General features: G+C 55.4%; 7 protein-coding genes across 7 annotated transcripts; 4 read left to right on the top strand and 3 right to left on the bottom strand.

Annotated features, from left to right (window-relative positions):
* Nucleotides 1-1,194: 1,194 nt before the first annotated feature.
* C8A04DRAFT_24409 (uncharacterized protein) lies at nucleotides 1,195-3,469 on the top strand (the record flags this gene model as incomplete). The annotated part of the gene is made up of 3 exons (XM_062779137.1): nucleotides 1,195-1,237; nucleotides 1,372-2,166; nucleotides 2,259-3,469. 3 exons carry the CDS (start codon nucleotides 1,195-1,197, stop codon nucleotides 3,467-3,469), a joined length of 2,049 nt encoding a protein of 682 aa, XP_062641224.1.
* A 2,207-nt stretch (nucleotides 3,470-5,676) lies between these two features.
* Nucleotides 5,677-7,323, top strand: C8A04DRAFT_24408 (uncharacterized protein; the record flags this gene model as incomplete). The annotated part of the gene is made up of 1 exon (XM_062779136.1): nucleotides 5,677-7,323. One exon carries the CDS (start codon nucleotides 5,677-5,679, stop codon nucleotides 7,321-7,323), a length of 1,647 nt encoding a protein of 548 aa, XP_062641223.1.
* A 989-nt stretch (nucleotides 7,324-8,312) lies between these two features.
* On the bottom strand, nucleotides 8,313-10,138 carry C8A04DRAFT_24407 (kinase-like domain-containing protein; the record flags this gene model as incomplete). Its single annotated transcript, XM_062779135.1, has 2 exons — nucleotides 8,313-9,978; nucleotides 10,056-10,138. 2 exons carry the CDS (start codon nucleotides 10,136-10,138, stop codon nucleotides 8,313-8,315), a joined length of 1,749 nt encoding a protein of 582 aa, XP_062641222.1.
* A 771-nt stretch (nucleotides 10,139-10,909) lies between these two features.
* On the top strand, nucleotides 10,910-11,572 carry C8A04DRAFT_24406 (ubiquitin-conjugating enzyme/RWD-like protein; the record flags this gene model as incomplete). Its single annotated transcript, XM_062779134.1, has 3 exons — nucleotides 10,910-11,016; nucleotides 11,084-11,416; nucleotides 11,470-11,572. The coding sequence occupies 3 exons, from the start codon at nucleotides 10,910-10,912 to the stop codon at nucleotides 11,570-11,572; spliced, it is 543 nt and encodes a 180-aa protein (XP_062641221.1).
* A 439-nt stretch (nucleotides 11,573-12,011) lies between these two features.
* Nucleotides 12,012-12,565, bottom strand: C8A04DRAFT_24405 (ribosomal protein L31e-domain-containing protein; the record flags this gene model as incomplete). Its single annotated transcript, XM_062779133.1, has 3 exons — nucleotides 12,012-12,215; nucleotides 12,344-12,418; nucleotides 12,476-12,565. The coding sequence occupies 3 exons, from the start codon at nucleotides 12,563-12,565 to the stop codon at nucleotides 12,012-12,014; spliced, it is 369 nt and encodes a 122-aa protein (XP_062641220.1).
* An 857-nt stretch (nucleotides 12,566-13,422) lies between these two features.
* Nucleotides 13,423-14,642, top strand: C8A04DRAFT_33938 (RGS domain-containing protein; the record flags this gene model as incomplete). Its single annotated transcript, XM_062782658.1, has 3 exons — nucleotides 13,423-13,604; nucleotides 13,663-14,347; nucleotides 14,406-14,642. 3 exons carry the CDS (start codon nucleotides 13,423-13,425, stop codon nucleotides 14,640-14,642), a joined length of 1,104 nt encoding a protein of 367 aa, XP_062641219.1.
* Nucleotides 14,643-15,305: 663 nt separating this feature from the next.
* On the bottom strand, nucleotides 15,306-16,547 carry C8A04DRAFT_24403 (uncharacterized protein; the record flags this gene model as incomplete). The annotated part of the gene is made up of 2 exons (XM_062779132.1): nucleotides 15,306-16,418; nucleotides 16,515-16,547. 2 exons carry the CDS (start codon nucleotides 16,545-16,547, stop codon nucleotides 15,306-15,308), a joined length of 1,146 nt encoding a protein of 381 aa, XP_062641218.1.
* Between the last annotated feature and the right edge of the window lie 617 nt (nucleotides 16,548-17,164).

Here is a 17,164-nt window from a genome sequence, read left to right as displayed (position 1 = left end):
CACGGTTATGATAAACTTTCAGGCATAAAAGATGAGGGCAGGAACGCGAATACCAGGCTTGTCAACCTGAACAGCATCGACACACCATATGGCCCTAGTTGCCTGGTTGCAATATTGGAAGCCACAAACACAAAATGAGAGGGGGGGGAGGTCTGGCAAGAGCTTAAAAGTACAGTTTCTTGTTTCACTAGCATCGAAACCTTTGAACTATCTAATTATTTTGAGAGCAGTATTCTTAATGCGATGCACTGCAATCTCCGTGGTAATCACTCGATGATGAGATTCGGGCGTGGAACATGGAATATTTAGAGGCAAGCAAGGCAGATGGCAAGACGAAAATCAACAGTTGGTAAAACAAATGTAATTGACAGAGAGTCGTTGTTCTAAATGCTCAGGCCGGACGCACAGAAGTTGTCCATTACCCCTTTTCTTTGACGTTGCCAGTCAACAATATTCCTGTTTTGGCAATGAGTCTGCTGTGTAAACACACAGCCCAGTTTTGCCGCTAAGCCCTTTGTGCCAATAGGGCGGTTTCACATTAGCTCACGTGACACGCTGCAACCCCACCCCGCAGAGAACGTTCACGTCGCTAACTAACAAACGCACGTGTGGAATCTGCGAGTGTCTCGACTAGGTACTACCACCACAGAGCGTTGTGCGGGCAGCTGATTTATGCTCGTGCCTGCCCGAATCCGGCCGTCCAAGTCAGCGGCTCCAATCGCAGTCCGATCCCGATCGAACGCATGAGGTTGGAAAAAACTTATCGATATGAAGGACTGTGTCAGATGTTGGAGCGCTGCACCCCCGCGTTGCTCTGCCCCGCTATTTCTTGTCGATCGCCTTTTCGCTTTCCCCATTGGAGTCACCCATTCCCCCCTTGGAACAGCAGATGTGTGCAGTGGGTGCGTCGCACATCCACGGTTGCAGCCGAGAGGCCTTCTTAGACCTTCCAGTTGGATCCTTCCTCCACCTTTCCACAGAGGTCTAGACTTGCGCCGGGCTTACGCATTTTGACAATGGGCGAGTTGATTTCCGATCCTTTTTGATCCACCCCTTCGGGCCAGGGCTGGGAGCCTTCTCTGTCTAGTTATTTGTCTCTCGAATCCCCCCTGTGCTTTTGCTGCGCTTTTAGTTTTGTTGCTCTTATTCCTCTTCTCCTGCTCCCACTGCCGAGGGCAAGCTGTTACCGCAGCTATGGACCAGCTCCCGGGTGAGGTTTTGCTCCTCATCCTGTCGTGTAAGTGTTCTCTGCCAACCCCTCCTCGATCTGCGAGGAGGCCTACCAGACACCAAGCACATTGCGGGGCCAGGGTAGCACGGGAAAATACCATATTGACCAAACGCGATATTTGTTCCTGGCACATTTCACAGTCCTCGAACCTCCAGAACTCACCACGCTCCAGCTCGTTTCCCGCGCCTTCTACAACATCGCGCGCGATAACAGCTTCTGGCGCGCCCGATGCCTGGAGCAGTCATCCTTCCTCGAGGCACTCGCCCGTCGTCGCCAGAGCTTCGGCCTACCCTTCCGAGGGCCGCCACAGCCCGCTGGATCGGCCCAGACCAATGGAACAGGTGGGGGCAGTCAAGTCATCGGCACCGGTGCCGGCGTTGGCACGGCTACTAGTTCCGGCGATGGCAACAACCGCGAGCGCGAACGGCTACCATACGCCAATACCACGACGCCTTCATCCGTGCTGAGTAAATCCGAGACCCGGGAGCGCGAACGCGTACGAATCATGGCCAACTGGGACCCGAGCTTCCCCTCCGAGAAAGTCTCGTGGTACGAAGAGTACATCCAGCGACAGGCCCCGATCGCCGTCAACTGGATGCAGTACGCGTACGATAAAGATTCCGAGTCGACGACGGCGACGTCACCTGCCGACCATGTAGAGGCTCGCGGCGTGGCGCTGTACTACCCCGATGGCGAGGCTGGCGAGACGGTGCTGGCTGTGTCGCCGCTGGACGACGGGAGTGTGGCCATGTGGGATGTAGCGGGGACAAGGGGTAAAAGGGGCGCTATTGTGGCGAGGAGCCGGCCGGGGATTCTGTTTATTGATGGGCCGGGTGCGGATAATAGTCGACGTTCAAAAAGGATTGATTCGGGGGTGACCGAATGTGTGAGTGTGGATAGCCGGCAGCATCGGGCTTTTTTTGCTGTCCAGAGCCGTAAGTGTGACTGATCACTAGGCCAAATGACTTTTGAGAAACTTGGGCAGCATGATACCGGACGAGACGAGCTAACCAACGGCCATTTACAGACCTTACCGAGGTCGACCTGCGCCGCTTATCGGTAGTCGACTGCGAGTCCTTTCCCTGGTCTATCACAGCCTTGTCCGCCGCGAGCCGGACGGTCCCGCTCACAGTCGGGACCAGTCTTGGCATCCACTTACACGACTACCGGTCGCGGAAACCCCCGCAGCAAGACAACAACGAGACGATAGATGGCTTCGACCGGATGGGAGCTAAAGAGTTCTACCAGCGCAGCCTTCGTCAGATCTTCGACAACGAGCCGCTGCCCCCATACGCGCCCCTGTCCCAACCTGGACCCCTGAGCATTCTGCATCTCCAGCAGCCAGGGCAGGAGGCCGACCTATCGGACGACATCTACGTGGCCGGCCGGTTTTCGAACATCCTGCACTATGATCGACGCAAGTTCCCCTCCATTCGTGGTTCTATCCACTCGGGTGCTCGGTTGTGCGGCATGACCTCGTTGCCGTACCCCTTCTCGATGCTGGACAGCGAGCGCCGGCGCAAGGTGGAACTGTCGCTGGAGCAGGTGGAAGTATCCAAGACCGCAGAGGGCCGGACCCTAGTCGCCTGCGGCGAGTACAACACCAAGGGGTCCCTTGAGCTTTACGGGCTGACGCCGTCAGCGGGGGCCGCGCTGGCCTCGCAGGATCAGAGCCTCAAGAACCGCCAAACAAGCTCACGCTCCAAGCTGTTATCCGTTGTGAACCACGGATCACGGCTCGCCTTCTCCGACGGCTCCGGCTACATAAAGTGGTTTGAGCGGGACGGCTTCACCGAGGTGCGCCGGTGCCGCATCGGCCACAGCGAGCGGAACCAGGGCCCGTCCATATTTGCATCCATGCCCGGGTCAGATGACATAGCGAGGAAACTGCTCCCCACTCGCCCGGCGGTTGATGCCATGATGGGCTACGACGACCACGAAGACAACGATGATCATGACGAGAGTGGCAACAGCGGCAGCCGTGTGAATAACAATGACTTGCTCTTTTGGACGGGCGATAAGTTGGGGCTGGTTACCTTCTCTGCGCGCCCTGGTTTCACGGCGGAGGGTTTTGAGGAGAAGGCGGACGGGGACGCTGGGGGCCCCGATGCTGAGGCGTTGGCCGCGCAAACCGAGTATAGCGAGCGGATGCGCAGGGCGCTTGAGCGGCAGGCGGACGATGTTAGGTTTGTGCGTAACCTGGGGCTCGGTAGTGGGATTCGACCGACATCGCTTTGAACACCTTGATTTTTGTTTTTCAGCTTTACATAGACCGTTTTCCTTTTGTGGGTGTGCGTTGTTGGACGAGGCTTGCTTTGGAGTGCCGATCAGCGAAAAAAGAGTCTGTTAGAGGACAGATGTTATGGGACAGGACTATAGGATTATGGGACGGTGGGGAAATTTGTCCGACGCGCAGATGCTTTGAGGGGATGCTTTGCTAACGTGGGTGACGATGAACGGTAGTTTTCACTTGTTCCATGGGTTAGATTGGACGGCGTCACGAAGAATAGGAATATATACCCCTTCCTCATGCTTCTCTCCGATTCTCCTGTCTCACATTTCTGGAGGGTTCTCAATTATTGGACCGAGACCGGTGAAGAGGGATGTATGCGGCCGCTGGAAGGAGGAGGCCCGGCGTTCGTGCCTTCCATGTTTCCCAAGGACATCGAGGGTTCGCAATATCACGCAGCAGGTCACCTTCCCACGGCTGGTGGTGCGATGCGGTCCGCATCGCGAGTTCCGCCTGCAAGCGGGATCGCTGCAACTGCCAAAATAAACTGGACGGCGTTGGCGTGTGGAACCACGGAGGAGGGCCTGGGATTTCAAGGCGACCAATCAGCTTAGAGGATGGGTGCCTGCAGACCAATCATCCGCGGGGCTGGGAGCCAGGGGCTCTTTCCTTCTGCAGGCGCCGCGGAATCTGGTGGGAAATCGATTGTTTTCCCAGACGCGAGTGAGATCTTCCTTCTGCACTGTCGTTGTTCAGCGGGCAGTCAAACAGCATGTAACTCACGGCACGAGACTCGAGAACCAGCGGCGGGTGAGATGGATGGACCAGCAAATCGCTCGCCCGTATGCTTGCTTTGCCTCACGGCCCCCTCGCCATGTTTACTCCGATTCGTGCCCGCTTGTCTTTCTTTTCTTGCCGACAGTTGAGATCAGCACCAGCGGGGTGATGCAATCGCGAAGTACACTACGAATCATGGAGGCTGACTTTCCGCTGCGCGAGATGCGTTTTCGTCCTGCCAAGATCTTCATCCTCACATTCTCGCAGCAACCCCCAACCCCTGCATCGTGGTTGAGCAGTGTACAAGGTAACTGGGTAATGTTACTCTGTTGAGCCTTGTCTCTTTCTGACCATAGCATGTCTCCCTTCGAGGTCGCTTAACGTTGTCGTTCAACTGCTGCATCCCAAACTTGCGGGGGGTATACTCCCCGGGCATGCCCCCGGACAGCCAGCACGGCCAAACAGCTGGAACACCCGAAAGCTTCCATTGCCAGCTTGCCGCCAGTTTTGTGACCTCGTTGCAGCATGCCAGCACACCGCTGACGATGCCGAGCTGGAACCACGCTCTGCCCTTTTTGTTGTCTCCGCGGGTCTTGGCGTGGTCATTGCTGGGGGAAGTCCCAAACTTTTCTGCAGACCGCCAGTTCAGCATGGGCATGGGATGGGGGAACAAATCCGACGGTCCCAGACAGCCCCCAGACATCGCGCGGCACGGGGACAGTTTGTGCTAGGAGATTCCCGGCTTGCTTTCCATGCCACAAAGACCGTCAAGCGGCGGTCATGTTTGCCCGTCTTCCTCTCTTTTGTTCCCTCTTTCCTTTCCTTCTCCTCCCATCCACTTTGAATTTTATAATATTTTCTTATCCTGCGCCCTATTCCACAATGGGGCTTGCATTGCCGAACGATGGCCACTGGTCGAGTTGACGGGCGAGGGTGGCCAACTGAGCCTCGATTTTCCTCTGCGATTTGCTAGTGAGGCGAGCCCGTTTTCCTAGTCCTATCAATCCGGGTCCGTCCAACGCAGACGAGCTCTGGTTTGACCGGGGCTTCCTCCCGCAGCGAGATCGAAGACCACAGACTTGACACATCGGTCCGTCTGTCTGTCTGTCTATCCGTCTGGTCCCACTCGCCGGTCTGGGGAAGTCGTCCGTCACTGTCTCCCGCTTTCTCGTCAACAAACACACCCTATCACTTTGCAGATCAACCTTCACTTCTTAAACCTTTCAATTCACTCCTCTCCTTGTTTTAGTGGCCAGCTCTATTACCCAAACACTGTTAATACCATACCTTTCCTGCTGTGTTGTGCATGGTCCCCCACATCCTCACCTTCCTAGAAGCGTCTCTCTCTGTTTCCTGCTAGAGAAGACGTCTTGCCCTCTTGGATCCTGTCGAGCGGCACGCTCTCTCTTTCTCGCCACCCTTCCTCCGAGCATGTCCGATGGCGTTACCGGCACCAGGCGGGGACGGCTACCCGCCATACTATCCTTCGGGCGGACCGTACTATCCGGCAAAGCGGCGCACCGCAGAGACCATTGCCGATGACAATGCCGACTACTCCCGCCAAAAGCGGCCGAAGTATACCGAGCCAGCTTGGTTCGCAGCGTCTGTGGCTTACAAGACGGCGGAATCACGCCACGAGACGCCCCTCGGTCACCCATCTCTTCACCATCCACACCCTCACCACCCACACCAGCGTTACCCATCTCCGCGCCCCTACATCTCCTCCCCAGAACCAGTCACCAACGCACCAGCCGCACCGACCCCTCCGACAGGCGCTCCGGAAATGGAGCGTACCGCTTCCGGCCACTCCATCCGCCCGGACCCCACGGAGCGTTGGGCCTCGACCGAGCTCCTGGAAGACGACGAGGCTGCTCAACGTGTGCGCGACCACCTCGCCACGTTCCGCCGGCGCAACCCGGACTCGAAACACGAGCGCATTCTCCGGAGTATTATCAACCCCAGGCCCCGGCCGCGCCGCCCCCACCAACACCATAACCACCGCAGGTCGCATTCCATTCCCAAGGCTGACCACCCGGATCAAGACGAGTATCCCATCGACAACGAAGCCCTCGAGTCCATCTTCTCCGCAGCTAACGAGATTTTCTTCAACGGCCGCCTGAGTCAGCGCGTCTCCTGGGACTGGTCGCATGCCTCCAGCACCCGCTACGATTCCCGTGTGATTGGTACCACTGCCCTTCGTCGCGCCGCAGCTCATACCCGTGGCTTCGAGACTCTAATTGTGCTGTCATCTACTATCCTCCGCGACCCCAGCTACAGCCGTCGCCTGTTAATCAGTACCTTCCTGCACGAGCTGATCCATTGTTACCTGTTCATCTGTTGCGGCTTTCGGGCAAGATGGTGTGGCGGCCACACGAAAGGGTTTCGAGAGATAGCGGAGGTGATCGACGACTGGGTAGGAGAAAGCAGCGTGCTATTTCTGAAAAGCGTGGAAGCCGACCTGGAGCTGTTTAGGGTGGGGGGCGATGGCGAACATCTCGCTGAGGAGGAACGGGGACGGATGGGGGTAGAAGGGGCTCGGAGCCCTCAAGAAAGGGGAAATGGTGCTGATGGAAAAGCCAGTTTCCATCCTTGCTCCGGGATGGGGCCCGATCAGGAAGAGTATTCCACCGCTCCTGCCATGGGCCACGATGCCGCTTCGCAGGGATACTTCACTACTCATGGAATGGCCTATTTCAGCGCTGGAGGGGGTCATACCCGCGGAGCGAGCACCAGCAGCCAGGATACGGCTTACTTTTCTCGCGGTGCCTCTCCTATCTCTAGGCACGTCACACGGCCGGGTACTCGACCCGGCACCCCAGCTCAGAACGGGGTCAAAGGGGGATATTTTGGCCGTGGTACGCCGAGTCCACGGCCTAGCACACCCAACCGCGACCTAGGTTATCAGCATTACTATCAACTCGACCGACCAGCGAGCAGCAACAGCATGAGTAGCACCGGCGGTAGCAACAATGCTTTGTGGAGGCACCGTCGAGCGCCAGCGCCTGCTCGCCCCTTGTACGTTTATACCGGTGAGGAAGCCTCGCCGTCTTACGTTTATACTTACCCGACCGATCCGCGGCCGTGAGGACGCCAGCAGCCATAACAACTGGCAACTTTGACCCGCTAGATGGATTGTCCAGTGTGACCTTCCTCGTCCCTTTGCGACCAACTGACGGACCGGAAACGTTACCTTTCGATTTGATTGCGCATCAAATGGAGAGAAATAATTCTTTTTGATGGGCCATTTCCTGTTTAACCTGTTTCAGCAGCGGGCATTTGCTTGTATCACGATTGTGTGCAAGAATGGGGAGCGAAGAGACGAAGAGGCGGCTGGTCTTTGGCACACCATTTATTCCTCAAGTACCTTATTTTTGGGAGGAAGCGCTCAACTATTTTGATTTAGCGGCTTGTTCAACTAGGCTTTTATGTAAATGGGTAGGGTGTCTGAATTTTTAGCATCTACCTATCTTGGTATGTGAACGGGGGTATGTGAACGGGGGACGTCCCGTTTTGCGTGTATTATTCATTCGGAAAGAGGGAAAGGAATGGCAAAGTGTAATTGGATTTGGAGTTGGAGGCGATGCAAAAAAAGAGGAGGGAAAATCAGGGCAGGGAAATCTGGAAACTGCTTCTTCATTGGGAAACACTTGATCGTTTCTTGTCACTGTTTGGCGCGTCCATTTTTAGAGAGATACCCCCTTACCCCCTCGACGAGAAAAGCATGACGTACGAATAGTGGGTATGAACTGAATGGGTGTAATAATATCTTAGGATTGTTTCCAATTTTTGATTGGATGGCATGTAGCGTATGTGCAATAAGGGGCAGAACTAAACTTTTAACACATTGCGACTCAACTGAGTTTAATATTTAAATCTTTTGATCCGACTGCCCCTACTCCTGGCTCCTTGACCTTAACATACAGCTCTAAACATTGTCTTCCATACAATAACTAATCCAGGGAAACACAGTACCCCCCGAACCAATATACCCAAGACTCCATACCACCCGTCATCGAATACCAACCGTCATCATTTACCCATCAGCATCATAAACCATTCACTCGCTTCTCTCACTTACGCTACTCCCCCATCGCTACTGTACACCGCATCCCGACACAACAACGTGACCTTCTTGAAAAATCGCCTCCACTCCAACGGATCGCCTTTCAGCTTCACAAACCGAACCTCCAACAATTCCACCACACCACCGTCTCCGTCCTCAACCCCACCCATCCCCTGCACCACCTGAAATCGATCCACCAACACTTCTCCATGCAAACTTTGCTTTCGCTCATCCAGGGTCCGCACCTTGAGCACCGCGACGCGCTCCGCGTGCGGCTCGGTCTCCGGGATGCGTGTGGGTTGGGGCACGTTGAGCTGATGCAGCGCGTCGCGCAACATGGGGATCAACAAGCCCGGGGACACGGCCGAGAAGAAGCGTGTGAGTGAATATGAGGGCACGATGTCGCGGAACTGGCGGGCGTGCTGGGTTAGGGAGAGAGGGACGCCGGGGGTCTGGGAGAATTGGCTCATTGTCGGCTCGTCGGCTAGGGCCTGGAGGGTCGGGTTGAAGTGGCCGATGGGGCGGGCGCCGACGCTTCTTGTGCTTCCGGTTGTTACTGCTGATGCTGCGGTGGAGGAGATGACGGAGTCAGAGTGGGCAAGCGGTTGGGTTGAGGAGATGGCATGGGTGCCGAGGAGGCGTGGGGCTGGGCGTTCCCAGTCGAAGAAGACGTCGTTGATCGGCGTTTCGGGCTGTGTGGCGGCGAGCTTGGAGGTCCAGTCTTCTTGTGCGGGCGGATGGGTGTCAATGTCCATAGCCTCGGGCTGGGATCGGGGTTGGGAAGGGGTGATTTCGGCAGTGAGGTCGATGCGTAGGCGAGCGAGCATTTGCGTTGCGAGCGTGAGGGGGTCGGAGACTTTGCCGTCTGCCGTCAGGAGCGGGTTACGGCGGGTATACCAGGGGTGTTGGCGGATTTGGGCAAAGGTGAAGCGATTGTTCGCTTCTATGTTCATCATGCCTCGGAGCAACGACAGAGTATCGGGTGGTAACCGGGCCCAGAGGGAGTCGGTGCTCCGCCCGTTGGTCCGCACATACTCTTGGAACTCCCAGCTTCCCGACGTGGGCTCATCCCAGGGCGTGTTCCCAACCAGAAGGACAAATAGGATCACGCCGCAGGACCAGATATCAACCAAGTCGGCCGAGTATTTGACCGCATCTGCCGCTCTCTTGTCCGGCTTGGAGCACTGCAACACCTCGGGGGCAATGTACGGTGGGCTCCCGCATATGGTATTGGTCATTTTCCGCTGGCCCTTGTACTCGAACATTGTGGCCATGCCGAAGTCAGCGAGCTTGAGGCTGCCAGAACCCGAGAGGAGGATGTTTTCGGGCTTCAAGTCGCGATGCGCCACGCCTTTGGAGTGAACGAAGCTGACACCACTGATCAACTGCAGAAAGTAAAGATGAGCGATATCCTCTTCCACGCCAACATCTGCCTCGATCTTGTCAAAAAGATCGCCTCCGGCGGCATATTCCATGGCGATCCATCTCCAAATGTCGTCCTCGCCCGTTGCGAACCACTCGATGACGTTTGGATGTTGACCAATATGCGAGTGCAACGACACCTCCATCGCAATCTGCTTCGCAGATATCCGCCCCTGCTTGATCGCATAGCCTTTGTGTATGAGCTTAACGGCAAATATGGGGGAGTTTTCCTGGAGGGGAATCGCCTTCTTGATGCTGGGTAGGGTTTTTTTTGTGTTAGTGTGGGGTCCCTCAGCTGCGTGTGTAAGTCGAAGCTGGGGCTGTCATCTCACGATGCATATGCACCCCTTCCTATTGTCTGCGAGACAATTCGGAAGGGCATATCAGGGAGGGGATCTAATTGCGACTGTTGCATAGTTTTGTTTTTTAGCGAATAGTTTTGCAGCAAAACCTGGGGGAGCAAATTTGCGGTGGTTCCTAATATGGACTTGATGAAACCCGAGGCAAAACAAATTTGGCAACGAGGTAAATATTCTTGGGGGTCTGACTTCCAGAAATCATAGGCATGAAAAAGCACTCACCATTGTAGTACGAAGCGCGTCTCGAGACATGAGACGCGTGTTGGTCGCGTTAAGTGGTTAGAAGTTCAGATTGAAGATCGGACTGAGTCGCGCCTTGAATGGAAGTGGGGGATTTGTTGTTGTCTGCGAGGTGCAGGCAGGGGCAATGCGGACCAATTGTGTGCCAAGCAAGACTGCTGTGGGACTATGGTCAAGCGCCCAAGGCCCCGGGCCATCGTGGTTGCTGGGCTTTGGTTGGTGGGGGCCGAAAGCTCCCAGTTCGGTGCTGTGTAAACATTCCTGCCCGAATCTGGAAACGCCTCTTGACCCGTTGTCGCTTTCCATCCACCACCCCTTCAAAATATCAATTCCAACCTTTGCGAGATACCTGACCGACCTTGTCCCCCATTCTTCCTTTAGCGTTACGGTTTGAAGAAGCCCGACACAGTTTTAACGCCTTCCTTCTAATAGGTCCGCGACTTCTCCTTCCTCCCGCTAGATCAGGTGTTGACTTCGTGACCGCAACAGTATCCCGCCAAACACAGCCGGGTTTACGCCGTTCTTGGGCTTCACCCACTATCCTCTCTGCCCACAGATCAAGCAGCGGGCTGCCGCTTTCTGCCAACATGTCCTTTGTCGAAGATAGCCAAAACACCGCGCCGGGCGGTGTCCCAGTAAACAAGCGCAGTGGCGCGCAGAAGGACGCCGAAGTAGGCCAGAAAGCTGTGAAGAGGTATGACACCGAACACTGGGGCAACGCTTTGTACGATGGAGACGTATGATTGACTCGGGCCTCGCAGGTTGCAGACGGAGCTTATGCAGCTCATGACCTCACCGGCGCCGGGAGTGTCCGCTTTCCCTTCAGCAGATGGCAACCTGCTTACCTGGCGGGCGACCATCGAAGGCCCCGAAGGCACACCCTACTCTGGGCTCACTCTTAAACTCAGCTTCGAATTCCCGAAGAACTACCCCTACGCGCCGCCCACGGTGCTGTTCCGGACTCCTATCTACCACCCCAACTTTGACTTCTCCGGGCGCATTTGTCTCGACATCCTGAAGGACAAGTGGACAGCAGCATACAACATCCAGACTGTACTATTGAGCCTCCAGTCCCTGCTTGGAGAGCCAAACAAGTATGAGATACCTTTGGAGGTTTAGATTCGAGCATGTGGCTAACCAGTTGTAGTAAATCCCCGTTAAACGGCGAAGCTGCTAAGTTATGGGACCAGGACCCGACGCTATTCAAGACCAAAGTTATGGAACGTCACAAGGACCTTGAAGATGATTGAATCAAGTGGGCGTTAGGCGGTGGGAGACTAAATTTCCTAGGTTATCACGGAGCAAGGAGTTTGTCTTTCACGCTTTGTATTCCGGGATAGTTTGGTTCATGGATATCCCTTCGGTGGTCTGCCAATGGTGCGGACTGAGGTACATCGGACATTTGTTTTTAATGGACATTCGATTGTCCATGAGCGTCTCATCACCCGGAGATAATGCCGGCGCATCACTCTATGATTGTTTCCCTTGGCCAACCCCCACCCTTCCCAACCGCGTGCCCCGACCGTTCGATGGAATGGTTTTGGTATCGAAAGTGCCGTGCTTTACGAACCCATATATTCGTAGTACGAAGCTAGATGCCATGCGAAAAACTCCGGGAAAAAAGCCCAATGCCGACCTGAAACCGAACCACGGCCTAATTTCGATTGCCCCAGTTTTGTTGTCAAGCCCTTACTCCTCCACGAGGACGGTGTGAAGGCCCTTGGGGTTCTTCACATTGACCGCTTGCACGTAGCTGTAGAGCTTCTCCTTGGCACCCTCCTCGTCGTTACGCCTCCGGGAGATGCGGATGCGGAGCCTGTAGCCGACACCCTTCACACCCTGCTCCCAGACCTTCTTGTTCAGCTGGGGGTCCAGACGGACATCGGTGGTGCCCTACATCCAGTCATTGTCAGCCTGTTGGTCTCTCTCCCGTGTGCATCCTGGCCGGGCGAACGTCGGCTCCGGGTGTGTTCTCGTCTGTTGGGATCGTTGGCTGGGTGGGTGTCTGTGATCAAACATACCATGGCCTGCGTCGCAAACGCCTTGATCTCCTTGATCGCACGCGGGGCCCTCTTCTTGAAGGTGACACCGTGGAGCTTCCCATATAATCAGTACTTCGTTCTGTTTCTGGGCCGTGGCTTCTAACAACGTACGCGCTTGTGCAGGTGGATGGTGTACTCGCGGGCGACCACGTCGGCGATGGCCGAGCGAGTGGCCTTTCCTGAGGGCTTCTTGGACGACATTCTGACAGCAATTCGTTAGCGGCTGGTACGGGAGCGTAGGATTTGGCGAGAATATCTTGTTGATTCAGGTGGAGGCGAAATGTGCGAGCGCAATTACGTACTTTGGCGACGTCTAGGTCTCGTGCACTCGGGGTCGGTTTGAGTGGTGTCGAGGAGTCGTCAATTTGGCTGCGTTCGATAAACCTCCCACAGGGAATTTTGCACTCGGGTTTTCCACGAATTCAACGAAAGTGCGGGCCTGGGCTTGGAGTCCTCGCGTAACTGCCCTAAAGTGGAATGGCGCGCTGTGCCCCACGTAATATTTGTGGCTGGTGCCCTGGTGTGTCTAGTGGCTGGTGTGACACTGCCATACAGCTGGTGGAAATTTTAAAGTGCCTGCATCCTCATTGAGATGAGCAAACGGTTGTGGCTCCACCTCATCTCGGATTCCACGAGACCCACCTGTTGCTCATCAGACATTCTGGTCGCGAGCACGGGGCAACCGCGTGCCTTCCTTCGATGGTTTCTTCGCGAGCTTCCTTGGGACGAACGCCATTTCAATTGTCAACGGTTCACAGAACAATACCTTATTGTGTGCGCTGTGCGCACCCCCACATTCGTTTTTAACGGCACATTGAGCGAGAAGAACCTCCAACCTCCCTGTTTCACCACTCCAACTTGGTTTGACAACCTCGCCGTGCAACACCAGCGCAATCTCCGCAGCAACTGGAGGCACCACAACGCCGGAAGGCTCTCGTCTGCGAGCGATTTCGAACACATTTATTGACGCGACCTGACCTCCCGATCACTACCATCGTTATTTTGTTAGCTTCATCAGTCCATATTTTTGCCGAACATCGACTCCCACTTCAATCAAGATGGCTGCAGAACCGGCGGCACCGGCGGCATCCAGTCCCTCCCCTCAACCCGACTACACTCGGAACCGGCTGCCCACCCTTTTCGAGGTTCTTAGTCGGCGCACCCTCCCGCCAGTCGACCTATTCTCGTTCTACATTTACATGCGGGACCAACAGCGCTCCGTTGACTACCTCGACTTTTGGTTTGTCGGCCCGGTCTCAATCGTACACATTTACATACCTTGCTAACCTTGATCCTAGGCTCGATGTTGCCCAGCATATGTCCCTCTGCCGTCACTATGTGCGTGAGCTTCGCCGGTCTGTCCTGGTGGGAACGCCCGACCTAGACAGAACTTCTAAGCGATCATCCGGCATCTTGGAGGGACTTGGCGACCTCAGCCACGGTGTCCCGGGCCCTTCGATGTATGCGACGGAGAAGGAAAAGGATCAGGACGCGCAGATGTCGGCCTTCTTGCGTGAGGACAGGGAGTATCATGACTCGCCCGCCAGCAGCGATGTGCGACAAAATCGGCCCAGCACGAATGTCAGCACCCCTCGCGAGTTCAACACCGATTCCAACTCTCCTCCGCACACGGTTGCCCGACAGGATATCCGAGCCTCTGCCGAGAAGATTCTCTACACATTTCTTCTTCCGGGCGCTGAACGCGAAATCACCCTGCCAGGCTCCATCACTCAGGATGTGACGACAGCAATCGAGCAGTTTGGCCGAGATGACCCAGAGGTTTTCGATGTCGCGAAGGATTACGTCTTCCAGGCGATGGAGCGCGATGCTTTCCCGGGGTTTCTGAGGATGAAGGCGCTTGGCAACCTGATCCCCCCAACCCTGATCCTGCGCCTCATTCTTGGGCTTGTGTCGATGTTTGGTGGTTTCTGGGCTGCATTCATCTTGATCTTCCTCGACGAGTCTCGGTTGGTACGACTCTGGGTATGTAACCTCGTTGGTTTTTATTCCCACATTTTCTTCGTTACTGATTGTGGTACAGCTCATTCTTCCCTTCACCATCGGCGTATACTGTCTCGCCTCGTATCAGTATTCTCTCGACCCCATCCTCGCCCTTGTTGGCTTCAGCGAGTACACCCCGTTCAACTTTGCTCGGGTGCGAGAACCTTACGTTCGCAAGCTTCTTGCACGCCGCGCAATCATGGTACTCACTGTTACGGTCCTCATCGATGCCGCACTTTGTGTGCTCTTCATTCTGGTTCCAGGCAAACGACTCTGAAGAGGGGAGCAGGTTTCGTTGATTTTGGCTCACGGGGAGGTTGTGAGCTGGTCTTGCTCCCAATCTGATTAGTCACAATATCCTGCTTCAAACAACTTGGGACCGGGGAAGCAGCATTTGAATTACGACCGTCACGATGATTTTCAAGCTTTTGCTAGCACTTCAAGAAGCTAAAGCCGCTCAACACCAGTTTCTCATCATTACAGGGAGGCGCTAGCTAGAAAGGGGGAATTGTTTGGGGTGTTCAGGATACGGCGCGTTTGTTATTATAATTCATTCCCCATCATTTTTCACCTGCTGGGAGTGATCATGTTTTTCCTCCTTGTTTCTCGTTTGACTTGAGAGACGGAGTTCCTGGCTTTCACTGCTCGACGGCTTTTCTGTTTTCTCCTAATGCTATCTTGATTTCTTCGCTGTACTCTCGCCACTACTGATGTACGGTATATCCCGTGCCCCAACCGATGTGTTATGGGCCTTGTCAATTAGCTAGAGAAACAGCTCTCGAGCCGGAGTGGGTTAACCGCACTCGATCACACTTTTGCACCTTGAGCTACGAGTAGGATCGTGATAGTAGTATTTGTTGCCCCCACATCAGAATTAATGCTGAGTTATGTGGTCTGTCTTGCACCATCTCCCCTTCCACCAATGAGCCTGTCTAGTCAACTACCCGTCAAGCTTACGCTTACTTGCCGGCGGCTCCGGCCCGTCAGTAGCCCCGTCGACCGTCTCACCCACACTAGCTGACCCCTGGCCTTCGATTTCCACACCCTTGTCGTCGGCGGTCATATCCTCGCTGCTACGCTTGACAGCGGACCTTACTTCGAGAAGCGGCGTGCTCCCCCCGTCGGGACTTGTTGTGCCTGGGTCGAGTTCGCCGGGTGTGAGGATACTGCTGCCGCCGCCAACCGTCAGCACGCTGTTCATCTCGTTGTTCGTGGTGGTGGTAGTGGTAGTGGTAGTAGTGGTAGTGTTGGCTATGCCGGCGCCGCTGCTAGCTTGCGCCGAGCCCTTGCGGCGGCTGTTGCGAGGGGTAGCGATGTTCCCAGCAGCAGCAGCGGACGTGGCAGCGCGTGTCTTAGTAGATGATGATATGAACTGAGAGGGTCTCCCACCCGATGTCTCCTTCTTTATGAGGAGGTCGAGGTCTGACGCGCGAGCCGCGGAGCGGGCAGCACGCCGGTCGGCGTCGGCACGGACTTGAGTCATCTGGCAAGAGAGAGATTCGAGAGTGGCCTCGCAGCGCCCAGCCCAGGCATGAAGGCTCGAGAGCAAGCTGCTGATCGAAGTGGGGGCTACATCACGAAGTGGCGAGACGCTGTTGATCTGCACGAGTGAAGCCTTGGGATTGAGCTGGGCTTTGATGAGCCCGGCATAGACGGCGCTGATGACGAGCTCTTCGAGGGCTTGGCGGCTTTCGAGCCCGAGAGAATTTTGGAGAGAGGTGTAGTCTAGGGCTGGGGAGCCGGCGTCGCCAGCTTTCCTATCCTGGTCCTTCTTGGCGAGGGTCAAAAGAGAGAGTTGACGGAGCTTCAGCCGCTGAGCATCGTTGAGCTCTGGAAGGCGGGCGGTGGAATTGTACGAGGAATAAGTGCCATAACTGAAAATCTTGAGAACCGTCAAGTGAGATGCAAACTCATCAGATGATGCAAGAGCCTGTATCTGGGGGGTCTGGAGGAGCTCGGTGAAGATGAATGTGTTTGGGGCCGATGTGGCACGTAAGATCAAGTCGGCAGCAGCGCGGGGAGAAGTGGCCGACTTGCTAAGAGCTAGGAATGGCTAAGTCAAATCTTTCATTAGAAACGGTGACCCAGTTCAGTGTCGATGGGCACCCGGCGGATTTGTCAAAGGTAAAGGGCGGGGATAATGACAAACCTCAAGCGCGTTTAGTGCCTTGGCCTGCTCCATTTCCGTTGAGTTGAAGGACTAGGGGACTTGGCCACCGATAAAATCCGGGAGTTTGCAGTAAATTTTTTCCTCGCCGAGCCCAAAAAGAGTTGGGAAGTTTGTTGGGTTGTTGTTTGTGGTCCCTTGCAGGCTACAGCCTCGTTGGTGGGGCATCAAATGGGGTGCTTGGGGTAAGGCTGAAGGCAAGCTCCATCCTCGTAGCTCGTACTATACGATTACGTACCCATACGCTTGACTGTAAAATACGTGGTCACCATCCCACCTCGCACGTGCCGATCGCGGGATGTCCCTGATCGACAGCGCCAAGTCTCGTCGCAGCTCAAAAAGCCCCAGCGACAAGGCTTTCCACCCCTCCAACCCCGCGAAAGGTCACTGTCCTTCGTCTGGTGTTTTGCCTCTGCGCGAGGGCTGCTTCAGATCTGTTTGACGCCTACCCTGAACCGCCCCAGACCCTCCTGGCCGCCAAGCGACCACAGTACAACCGGGTCACCCTCCCAATCGTTCACAATAGAGCCCTCCTTCTTGGGCCCGGCCGTCCGTTTTCTTTGTCCTCTTGGACATGCGACCTTGGCGAAACATCGCTTCTCATTATTCCCAGCAAGCTTGCCGGCGGGCGC

This window comes from Dichotomopilus funicola (genome assembly GCF_033296635.1).
Source record: "Dichotomopilus funicola strain CBS 141.50 unplaced genomic scaffold C8A04scaffold_2, whole genome shotgun sequence".
NCBI lineage: Eukaryota > Fungi > Ascomycota > Sordariomycetes > Sordariales > Chaetomiaceae > Dichotomopilus > Dichotomopilus funicola.
This window is presented reverse-complemented; position numbering and strand designations above follow the sequence as displayed.